The sequence below is a fragment of the Zonotrichia leucophrys genome, chromosome 7 (assembly GCF_028769735.1).
Source record: "Zonotrichia leucophrys gambelii isolate GWCS_2022_RI chromosome 7, RI_Zleu_2.0, whole genome shotgun sequence".
Taxonomy (NCBI): domain Eukaryota; kingdom Metazoa; phylum Chordata; class Aves; order Passeriformes; family Passerellidae; genus Zonotrichia; species Zonotrichia leucophrys.
Window position 1 is genome coordinate 11,845,871 of NC_088177.1, and position 12,258 is coordinate 11,858,128.

Below are 12,258 nucleotides of genomic sequence, written 5' to 3' on the forward strand. Positions count from 1 at the left end.
GACTTGACCCATGGCAGTTGTGGGAGTCTCCCTTGCAGTGATTTACTCTCAGTGTGAGCCCACATTTATGCACCCATACAGGTGCACCCTGGGGATCCTCAGAGTTCTGCAGGAGCCACCTGAGCCCTCAGGGATGTGGCAGTAGCAGCTCCTTCCTGACTCCCTGGGCGCAGACACAGGGTGGTCACGGTGTGGCCACACACTGTGTGTTCCATGCCAGCTGCAGGGTTCAAACCAAAGCCCTTGGCTGTCATCATTAAAAAACAAATGTTCCCACTATTCAGCTCATATTCAGTGACAGTTATGGGTTCAAAGGTGTTCACTGGGTCTTGAACTTTTGCCTTTAATAGTTTTGGCCCCATTCTGGATGAAACCAGCTGACCCCTTGCACCAGGACTCTGTGGAGGCGTGTGCAGAGCCCTTGAGCAGCACCATTCCAGCATGCTGCTGGAAATGGGGTGTTAATCCACAGCACGTGATTTGAAGCAACTGTAGCCTGCTCCAAGTCCCATTTTGCAGTTGATCTAAGGCTCTCTTGTTCCCTTTCCAGGGCTCATTTGTACAACCTCTTTTTCATAATGCTTCAAGGCCCTTTGTCCTTCAGGGATGGAAGGTTTTTAATCAGGCAAATTGTTCTGTTAGAAATGAAGCTGTCTTAAAAGTTAGCCCTTGGGGATATGCTTTGTGCAGAGAGCCTAAGATTCCTATAGAGTTTTCTGGATGGAAGGACTGCAGAGCAGAGGGTTTGCTAATAGGTCCAAGGCTGCAGAGGCAGATGTTGCTCAGTGTGTTTGGGTCTGTAGATCATACACTGAGAAGAAGTCCAGGGGAGCACATGGGCTGTGGCTCAGTAAGAGCTGTAGCTTAGCTGGCCAGGGTGTTTGATAAAAATATTGAAATACTGAAATATTTTTGATATTTCTAAGCGAAAGGATGTATTGGAGTTGGTTGCAGATTGAGTTGGGAGCCAGGAAGGAAGGAAGGAAGGAAGGAAGGAAGGAAGGAGCGTACAACCTGGCCTTTCCCACTTTTGGCAGACATGGGGGTTGGATGCCCAGAGAAGCCAGGTGGTACCAGCAAAGGCCAGTGGCAGTGCTGCTGTCATTCTTCCAAGGTGTCTGTTTTAACCCACATTGTGTGGAAAACTTCATTTTTCACAAGTGTGTGTTCAATGTAGTTGGCTCCTGATCCCATCTGGAGTTGTTGGAATGGCTGAGGTAGAGGAGGGTGCTTTAGTCCAAGTGCTGCTACACGGTTGGATTATTGTTGGAATGTTGGGGGACACAAGACAGATGATGGACTTTGGACCTTGTTAACATAAGAGATTTGATAACAGGATGCCTTGCCAAAAGCAAACAGAACTTTGAAAATTAGACCTAGATTGCAAGAAGATTAAATCAAACAGGTTTACCAGAAAAAGAAAATCCCATTAAATCTGCAAGCAAGAGATGTTGTTATATGCATAAGTTTGTGTGTATGATTTTTAACCTAATCATTGTAGTACACATTCCTAGTCTCTCTAAAATACTACATAAGTGCTTGTATCCCACAATAAAACGGGATTCTGATCACCGAGTCAGTCTCCCCATCTCTCTCCATCGCCAACAGATTACTACCACTCTAGGTTGACTTATTTTCAATCTTTCCTCAGATTACCTGAACCCAGTGGAAGAGAACCCATTTGTTTCCCGCCGGAAGAACGGAGATCTCCAAGCTGTGGACAACCCAGAGTACCACAGTGCTCCCAACGGGCAGCCCAAAGCAGAGGACGAGTACGTGAACGAGCCCTTGTACCTCAACACCTTCGCCAACACCTTGGAAAACACCGAGTACCTGAAGAACAATTTGCCAGAGAAAGCCAAGAAGGCCTTTGACAACCCAGACTACTGGAACCACAGCCTGCCCCCACGGAGCACCCTCCAGCACCCGGACTACCTGCAAGAGTACAGCACAAAATACTTTTACAAACAGAACGGACGGATCCGGCCCATAGTGGCAGAGAATCCCGAATACCTCTCTGAGTTCTCCCTGAAGCCTGGCACTGTGCTGCCCCCGCCGCCCTACAGACACCGGAACACCGTGGTGTAGTGGCTGTGCTCTCACACACTCAAGTGGAAAGGCAACCCCTTCTAGCTGCCTCACTCTCGCTCCCCCTTTCTCCCTGCCCTTGCCCCTCCTTCCTCCCTCCCTCTCTTTCTCCCATGAGCTTCCTCTTCTTGCCAGTTCACTCATTTTTGATATTTCTAAGTGAAAGGATGTCTTAGAGTTGGTTGCAGATTGGGTTGGGAGCCTGGAAGGAAGGAAAGAAGGAGTGTACAACCTGGCCTTTCCCACTGTCGGCGGACGCGGGGGTTGGATGCCCAGAGAAGCCAGGTGGTACCAGCAAAGGCCAGTGGCAGTGCTGCTGTCGAGCTTGTTCTCAGTGATTCAACTGTAGGGAAAGCCACAGAAAGGCTGATTCTTTCAGCAGGAACTGATGAGAGTCTCTACAGCATTCCTGGAAATCTCCATGCAATTTCCATCAGGGTGAAAAATGGACAATTTTTATATCCTGTGTGATAGCGTAGTAATTGAGATTGAGAATCCAATTTCTTTCTCTAACACTTTCTATCCCAGCAACTGAAAATGGCTAACATAGCTTTTCAAAAACATTCAGATCTTCATTGTGGCTTTCCAAGAAATGATGATGTGACTCCCACATACAGCTAAGCTCCTCTTCTGAGCCACACCGTGATTTTGTGCCAATTCCCAGCCACAGAGACTCCTGCTCAGAACTGCTACCTGACGTGACCATTTTTGTATGTGTGCCAACACAACAATCACTCTAAACACAAAATACCTTTCAGAAGAGAGTAACAAAACCACACCTCCAATATGTTCATTTTAAGCTAAAAACCAGGCCAAGAAATGAAGATTTGTATGCCAAAAGCTTTGCTTTCCTGTTTTATACCTGCTGACTATAAACACTTCAAAAGATTGTCACTAATTCTTCCCTCTTTTTCTTCACGGTCATGAAGGGAGCTGGGGATGCTGTCAGGCAACACTGAGGACAAGACAGAGAACTGAAAAGTTTGATTTTCTGTGGGGTGGGGTGGGAAGGGTCCTTTAAACTGGAAGACAGACACTGGACTGGAGAAAACGCACATAGCGGTTCACTGGAAAGTTAGTTTGCACTTAACCTCTGATTTTATTTGAACTGTTTTCTGGATTTTGAATGAAGCAATATGGAAGTGACCAGCAAAATGCAAAATAATAATTTTAAATTAAAAAATAAATATAAATTATTTGTAAAGGATGACTGTGGAAATGCCAAAATGAAGCAAATCAAGTCTTTGGAACAATGTCTGCCACTCCTGAGAGGCCGATGCAGTGACTGCTTCAGAGAATTCAGTGAGAGAGCAGCCAGCTCTTCCTGCTGCTCTATGAAGGACAGCAGAGCAAGCCCTGGAAAGGATCAGGGGAGGCAAATGTCCTGCTCTGCCTTGCAGCACAGTACAGAATACCATTTTTCTAAAAGGAGGATTACTCTGGCACAGAAGACAGTGCATATGAGGTTTGAGAAGTCAAAATGTGCATGATTTGCAGAGCTTTCTGTCAAAAATGTAAATAAGTATGAGTCAGTCTCCTTGCACTTAGTTCTGCTTTTATCAACCTCAGTTTTTAGGTAGACACCCCCTAACCTGCTCCTCTTTGGAAATGTCTTTCAAACCAGAGTTGTGGACGTTTTTAGTGATCTGGGGCAGATGGAGCTGGGAAAGGAGACACCAAGGCTTGCTCCTGTCACACCAACACTGTGTGTGTAAGAGCATTTGTGAGCCTACTTCCCACCAAACATCTTAAGGAAGCTTTGGAGATCTGCCTGTCTCTATCCATCAAGGCTTTTAAAGGGAAGAAACAATACCTGGTGGCTGGCAACCGTGGGTGATGCAACAGTATTTCAGTTCATGTGCTTCAGCTCTGATAGGGCCGAGATCTTTGGGGTGGCCTAACCTGGCAACAAAACCAGCAACAACCAGGGATCTGGAAATGGCATCACCCTCCTCTAAACTCCTGCCATTCCAACAGCTTGCCACCTTTAATCTTAGGGAAGCAGAGGAAGGGAGTAAGAAACAAGCAATGGTTACCTGAAGCTTAGTAGGTCAGCTTGACAAAGGTGTGAAGAGATGTTCAACCTGGCTTGGTTGTTCCCCTTGTAGATGGAAAACAAACTGTGATCACACGGCTGGGTCAGCTGTTGGCGCACCAGGTGTGTCCAGGTGTGCATCAAGTACAAAGCTGAAGGTTCTGAAAGCAGCAACAACAGGTACAGATCTTTGAGCTGATAAAGGAGATCTTGGGTCAAGTGGTGCCAATGTGGTTTGTGGTGATATGACCACTGTCATGGATAGATGGATACAATCCGCACTGAGGGACCTCTTCTGGTGCCTCTGGTAGCTCCTCAGGGGACAGGGGCACACACTGGGCAGGGGCTGGGGCACAGGGGGTGGCACGAGGCCCTGGGGGGCTGCTCCAGGCAAGGTTTGCCCACAGCAGTGCCCACAGGGTGTCTCTGCCAGGCTGGGACAGAGAGCAGCACAGGAATGTGGGTGTCCCGTCAGACCGTAGGTAGGTGGAGAAAGTTGATTTGTCCCCGAATAGGTCTTGTAACAGAGTAACTCCTGATGGAGAAAAACTATAAAATAAAAAGCTGGCTCAGCTCACATGTTTGAATTGAGAGCTCAACTCAGAGGCTGCTGGGGCAGAGCCAGGCACACCTCCAGAGCCAGGCACTGGGATGGAGCTGCTCACACAAGGTGAGGCCTGTTTGTTCCTCTGGTAATGAAGTAGTGCTTGTGTTAGTAACAAGCCCATGGAGTAATCCAAATGTAAATACTGGTGGGGTTTAACAATTTAACGTTTTATTTCTTACAAGGCTTGAATTATTTATTAATTTTATTTGTTGACTGTGGGTGTGCTATAATATATTAAGTAGCATGGAAATGCAGAAGTTCCTGCAGGTGGGGCAGCAGGAAAGTTGGAAGAGGAACTTGGGCTCTGCCTGGCAGCCAGGATGAGCCATGCAGAGCCATGCTAGTGGGGTCTGGGATAGCAGAGGACAGGCAGAGGCTTAATGAGCACAGTGATTCAGGAGGGGAGAGAGCTCCACACACTGCAGCTTCTCAATTTTTATTTTTTATTATTTTCTGAGCTTCTGGTTTGAGTTGCAGTTGCCAAAACTGGCCCTTGAATTCCATGCTGTGCCAGTCACCCCTTGCCCGACAGATGGGCCTGTGTGGTGCTGAGGCTGCTGGTGAGCCAACCCAGAGAGCAGCAGATATCTGAACCCTGCCCCTTTCCTCTGCTAGAGAAGTTCTGAGCTTAGCTGGCAGGTTTGCAACAGATGGTTTAATCATGGCTAAAGAAAAAAGAAAGGGAAACTGAGAGCAGAACTGTTTGGCTGCTTTAATTGCAGCAGACACTCCTGGCTGTCCCTAACTCACATCTTTGCCTTACTGGGTATTGCTGCTGGCTTGGGGAAAGAACTTGGGCAAGTGCACATGGCAAAATCATGGCAAGCATTCAGCTGGGATTCATATGGGATGAAAGATGAGGGCCAAGGTCTTTAATGCACAATGACAGGTTTGGGAGAAAAGCACATAAATCCACACACAAACTGCATTTTGTCAGCACAAAGCAGCAGGTGAGCATATCAACAGAAGTACTTGGGTGTGATTCACTCTCTAGTGCTACAGAAGTACCTGGTTATGTTTTGTGGATTTTAGAATGCAGCCTCCTGTTTATAAATGTTCTGGTTTCTCCTCTGGTTCATGGTCGGCGTCACAGGAGAGCAGTGACCAACTTTTCAAGAGCACCTTTTTACCTGAGTGTGGATCAGCCATTATCCAAGGCACAAAGCAACCTGCTGAAGGAAAGAGAACAACATTTATTATTTTCTCCTGATCTCTTTCAGTGTAACTTGTCCTAGCTGTTATTACCTACCTGAGGGTTATTGCAAGCAGATGCTGGGGCCAATTGACTCACTGTAACATAATTGGCTGAAACCAACTCCTTTTACATTTACTTCTTCAGATCTTTTCAGATTTTTCTTTTTCAGCAAAACAGCCAGGAGGGATTTTTTTTACATGGCCATTGGCTCAGATGTAGCAGAGTATTTACAACTATATTTCAAACAGGTTGTCTCTCTCAGGTAGCAAGAGATGGAAATAAATCTGCAATAGGAGCCATCATCTGTGTACAAAGAAATTCTGTATTACCCCTGGATGTACCACTTAGTTAGTAGGAAATGTGCTTCTTGACTGCAAGGCTCATCTGCAATGATCTGACACCCGTTCCCACTGAAGACCTCACCCTCAGCCAGCACCAATCCCAGCCCAGAAGGAAGGAAAGTGGCAGCTCTGGAAGAGCAGCTCAGCCCTGACTCTGTGGATCCACTCTTTCCATAGCTTTAGGTAAAGCTGGGCAGCACAGGGGAGAAGTGTGAGTTGTGAGGTGAGTCAGCCTAGAAATACAGCTTGGTTTTGGGGATGGAAAATCAAATATTAAAGAAAAAAAAATCTATTTTTGTCTAATGGTGTGTCTGTGTAGGTGTTGCACATCATGGCGGCAGCTAACAGATCGATGGGATTGTTTGATCTCCTTTATTCCACCTGGGAAGTGAAGAGACAAGGCAGAATGAGGCTGTTGGTCATGTAATTCCCCAGGATAACTGGAGGCATCCCCATGAGCTGTGCTTCCCTGGCAGCCCAGGAACCCTGGGCAGGCATGTCCTTACAGAAAGGACAGCACCCACAGGGACACACAGGGACGCTCCCACTGCAGCCTGCCAGCCTGTGGGGAGGAAGGAATGGAGCCCCAGAGGTGCCCTGGGCAGTGCCCATGGCTCAGGGTTGGCTGCTCCCACCCTGGCTTCCCAAGTGCATTTCAGAACTATGAAGCTCAGATAGGTATTTACGTGCTTGGAAGGATGCTTGGCTTGAGGGTGACTGGTGAAAAAGAAGCTTTAGAATAATGGGAGCCAGGCCTGCAGTTTTCAGTCGCCTCTTTGGCTCATAGAGGCCATCTTAGAGGGGATGATGGCACCTCAATGTCCCTTTGGCAAGGCTTTTTCAAAAGGTGGTGGCACATGAAGTCTCTGCACCTGCTCATTTCCAGCTGTCACTTGCTGTAGTCTCCCTTCTGTGGATCTTGGACCTCTGCTGCTGACAAAACAGCTCATCTGTGGTTATGTAAAAATCTTGGATTTGGATCAGATTGTTTTTCCAGGTAGGGTGGCTGGCTCTAGTGCTTGTGTTCCATCAAGCAGGGAGCTGCAGTTATCCCACAGGGTAGCCTCAGTGAAGCACCACTGTGTGTGCAGGATTCCCTCTTTTTTATTTTCTGCCTGTTGCTAACCGTTAGTTATAAAGGTAGAAAAGGTCACTGTTACAAATGGGGCTTTCAGACTGGGAACAAATAGAGAAATAAAGCTATGTGGTTAGAAGCACCACTCTAAAATGTCCAAAAATCATGTCTCCATGTTAGTTCAATATTATTTTAGCACAATTTTGGGTGGAATGGTGGTTTGTTCCAATGGTAGACTCCTTGCTCTTGAGGAGATAACAGGCAGGTGAGGCTGAGGTTGGTGGTGCTGCAGTGATGGCTGGGATCTGCATGCAGTTTTGGACAATGCAGAGCACTTTTTAGGGAGCTTTGTGGTTGTTCAGGTCTGAGTGAGGGTGGTGGGACTCGGTGGGGCTTGAACTGTAGCCAGTGTCATCTAACCAGAGCCAGAGGGACACCTGCTGCCCAGGGTGTCCTCCAGCTGGGGTCTGTGGCAGCAATACAGAAAAAGGCGTGAGGGGGAACATCCCAATAGGAAACTAGAGGAGTCAAAGCTGGGTAAATTTTTTCCCCCTTTTTTAAATTTAATTTTAGAAGTGAGCTTTGTGTACCTTGGCAGAGAGAGGCTTCAAGGGGAGTTTTGTAGGTGTTAGGCAGTGCGAGTAGTTCTGTCCCAGTTCTTCTCCCCTCACCAATAAAAAAGCCATGAAATCCCCTCCAGCAGTGTTGTGGATGAGCCCTTCACCTGCTGTGGAGGTGCATCCTGGCCAGCACCCTCAGGCTGCTGGCTCAGGTGTGACCAGGGCCACAGGTACAGGAGCTGTCACCAAGCACCATTTGCCAGCAGTTTGGTCCCCAGCCCAACCTTTGAGCTCTCCTAGGGGGAAACACTGCATTGTCCATAGCACTCTGAAGACTAAACCCTTTTGGGATAACCACAGTAGGGAACTGTGACTGGTATTTTCTAAGTGTAGATATGTATGCTGTTCTTTCGAGGTAAGGTACTCTGACATATGTAGCATAAACTGGTCCTGCTGTTAAATGGGTCGATTATTAACTGAGCAGCTGTGTAGGGGGTAGCTAACTTTGAATGCATGAAATCACTGGATTTGGGATGGGAGCTAGGTACTGGCTGCTTATGGGGGTACTTATGGTGGGGCAATGCAAGAGGGAAATGCAGGTGAAGGAGAAAACTGGGAATTTTTAAAAGCATTTTAAAGATGGAATTCGGTACCCATTCGATACATTATTCACAATGGTTTTAATCCCTTCTTTTGCTCAGTTTTTGCTACTTCCCCAATATTGTAAGCTGGAATGGCTATATAGGTATCAGGGAAGGGAAACTGAGGGGAAAAGAAGTCTCTTTCTAGGAACAGAGATAGCCAAATTTCATTTCCTGACCTGGTGGTCTTGAACCACTGACTTTTCAGATGAGGCTCCATTCAGGCCCGGGGTATGACATTGGTGTCCCCTTGGAATCAAAGGCTCCCACCTGGCAAGGGACACTGGGGTAGCACTGGGCTCCTGGTGCCAGCATGGCCCAGCCCAGAGGAACCAGCAGCACACACAGGTGGGGTGTTCTGGATTCCTGTCAATCCTCCACGTTCTGAAAGAGCCACAACATCAAACAAACTTCTGCCTTATGAAGTACCTTCAGAAGAAGAGAAGTGTCAGCAAGTTGGGGAAGACACTCATTTCTTGCAAAGTGATGCATTCAGAGTTAGCTGCCTTTCTGAAACAAAAATAAAAAGAAATTCAATACCTACTGTATGTTACTTTGAAAATGTGAATAGTATTTTTATAGCTTGTTAAAGACACAGCTAGTTGCATTTGTAAATAAGGATAATGTTGCTTTTATTTTCCTTGTGGACTCCATTGTTTGGAACATAATTGTCCTTAGGGTTGATTTGTATATAGGTAATTTGCTTGTGATTTAAGCCGTTCCTCCCCTTTCCTTTCTCTCCCTCCCCACCCTCTGGTTTTGGTTAGAGGTACCATTTTCAGCATTCTGTGTGATTCTGTGTTTTAGCACTGTTGTGGTGTGTTCAGACTTTCTGCACTTGCTTACACAGTAGGGTATGCCAATCGTGTGTGGCGTAATGTTCCTTTAACCTTTCCTTTCTCATATTTTAGCTGTTGGGAATTATACACTGTTAAAATACTTACTGACCTGGGTTAATATTAGGTGCATATTTTAGCATAATTTCCCTTCTTTTCATGGTTTCTCGGGTTTTTTCTTTTTGTTTATTTTTCCTTTCCCTTCCCTTTTGTCTTGTTTGGAAGCTGGGAAGAAACCTGTGGATCTTCTCTTTGTGTGGTTCTATTCCCCACTCCCGTGTGCAGCCCAGAGTTTCTCCTCATGGTCCTTGGGGTAGAGCTTTATCTGTTTGTTAAGGCAAATGTAGACTGCGACCCACCTTGCATCAACCCACGCTCATCCCAGCTGAACAATTTGAAAACTGTTCTGCCTTTTTGTTACATGAATCTGTCAGAAATATATTTTTAATTTAATATAAATGAAATTCAATAAAATATGAAACAAAGTCTCTGTGCACAAGTGAAATCTTTTGGAAAGGGGCTTGTATGCTGCCAGTGCCACAGAGTCCGTGGAAACCCCTGGCACGGCCCTGACCTGGACCCTACACAACCTACCCCAGAAATCCCAGGGTTGTGCAATTCTGAGCTTTTCATTGCCTTTAAAATAAACCACAGCCCGTGAAGGTGATGGTGCCTGTGTCCTGTGCCCCAGCTCAGTCACTGAGTCATCTGCCCATCTTCTTTGCTGGAGGGGTTGAGGGTGGTGTGGATAATGATGCCTGTGTGCATTTAGACACAGAATTCAGTGCATACATAAAATCTAACCCCAAGATCCACATACCCCATTATGCCAACAGGCACCCTCTGGGCATGCACCCCACACCTACATGCCTTCATCTCACACCCAGCACCACAGCTTGGCCAAGGCAAATTTAAATTGAGTTGGAAAACACCTTGGAGATGCTTGTCATGGTCTCAGAGTGAATTAAAAGATTCCCTTCCCAGGATGTGCCAGCCAGGTGGCCTCAGTGCAATGCCCACTTCGCTGGCTCCTTTCAAACCCAGGGTTCACACACAGACCTGTGAGATTTAACTGAGCCCAGTGATTTAACTGAATCCCTGCCAGTGCCACAGGTTAATTCCCATGGGGTCTGGCGCACAGCTGGTCCCAGTGCCCCCAGTCTGCCTTCCTGGCTGCTGAGAACTGCCCCCCATTGCCACGCCTTTGGAAGGCATTTTAAATGTTCCTAGAAACCCATAAAGGTCATGTGGCTCTTTGAGTGCATTTTAAAACACTCCAGTCTCCCTGGATTGCAACTCTTTGTTTCACAAATGGCCTCAACATTTTCTCCCCAGCAGCCTGGAAAGGTCATTGCAGACACACACACAATTCTCAGGGCTGGAATCCTGGAGCATTCCCCACACAGATCTCAGGGCTGGAATCCTGCAGCATTCCCCACACAATGCTCAGGGCTGGAATCCTGGAGCATTCCCCACACAGATCTCAGGGCTGGAATCCTGCAGCATTCCCCACACAATGCTCAGGGCTGGGATCTTGGAGCATTCCCCACACAGATCTCAGGGCTGGAATCCTGGAGCATTCCCCACACAATGCTCAGGGCTGGAATCCTGGAGCATTCCCCACACAATGCTCAGAGCTGGAATCCTGGAGCATTCCCCACACAGATCTCAGGGCTGGAATCCTGCAGCATTCCCCACACAATGCTCAGGGCTGGAATCCTGGAGCATTCCCCACACAGTGCTCAGAGCTGGAATCCTGGAGCATTCCCCACACAGATCTCAGGACTGGAATCCTGGAGCATTCCCTGCTGCCTCCAGGGGCAGGAACACAAGCTGCACCACCACCACTCACTCAGAGCTGGTTAGGGTGATGGAATTAAGCATTCCCTCTTCAGAGCTGTCAGGAATATAAAGCCTGTTTTCCCTAGGAGGGGAAGGGGAAGTGAAAGAGCCCTGCTTCAAGTCCATGTCCAGCCACACACCACCAGGCTGGAGCACACCCAGGGACACACACACTCACACACACACACACACTGGTGGAGCCCCAGGTGCTGGAAAGTGCCTGGTGCAAATATTTGGCATCACTGAGATCTTCACAATAAACCAGGGCATAACAGAACTCCAGAAATGCTTCAGAAATGAGAAATGCAAGTTATAACACACACCCCTTTTCCCCAAGTGGGTTTTACTTACTTAACTGGCCAAAATATGAAGGAAAGAGTAAATCAATCACTTATTTTCTAGTGAAATACATTAATTTAAAGCCCTCTGCAACTCAGTCAGAGTAGCTTGGCAAAAGCCATGGGGTTCAGGTGTTTAAAGTGGCATAGAAAGCAGAGTCCAGCTTTTGCAAGCAGTTTCATGCTGTGTTACTAGAGATGAAGTTGTTTTCTTGTGCTCTCACACATCAGTCTGGCCTGTGGTTGCTCAGTGTTCAGCTTACTGCGGTTTGCAGAGGCAATACTGGCCAGCTGGCACATTTTGTCCCCCTGCAACAAGCCTGCGCCCTGTGCACTGAGGAAATTGGTTTTGCTCCCTCCAAATGCAAAACAAGCAGCCATTGGTAGCACTGTAACACCTCTGTTAAAGCCTGGGACCTTCCCAGCAGGACAGGCTGCTTAAGCAATTTCTGTAACAGCCCCAGAATTCAGATAAATCTCTTTAAAGCCTGCACTCAGTTTGCAAACCACACAAGGACTGTAAAGCTGCTGAAGAGGCCAAATGAGCCTCTCATTTCAAACAAGCTCTCCAAGGCACTGACGTGGAGTAAAACAGGAAAGTAAAAACCATCAGCAGGTAAAAACAAGCTCAGCTGCACTGATGAGGCTGAGGCTATTGCAAAGTTCAGGAGCCTTTCCTACAGCAACTCTCAACAACTGG

The 12,258-nt window shown here is 47.1% G+C and overlaps 1 protein-coding gene across 4 annotated transcripts in view; it reads left to right on the top strand.

Moving 5' to 3' along the window:
* Positions 1–9,857, top strand: part of ERBB4 (erb-b2 receptor tyrosine kinase 4) — a 583,385-nt gene extending 573,528 nt beyond the window's left edge. For all 4 annotated transcript variants that reach the window (XM_064718299.1, XM_064718298.1, XM_064718300.1 and 1 more), the window contains one exon: positions 1,652–9,857. In XM_064718299.1, the coding sequence (XP_064574369.1) occupies positions 1,652–2,088 (437 nt within the window). In that variant the 3' untranslated portion in view covers positions 2,089–9,857. The remainder of the gene's footprint in view (positions 1–1,651) is intronic.
* The last annotated feature ends 2,401 nt before the right edge of the window (positions 9,858–12,258 follow it).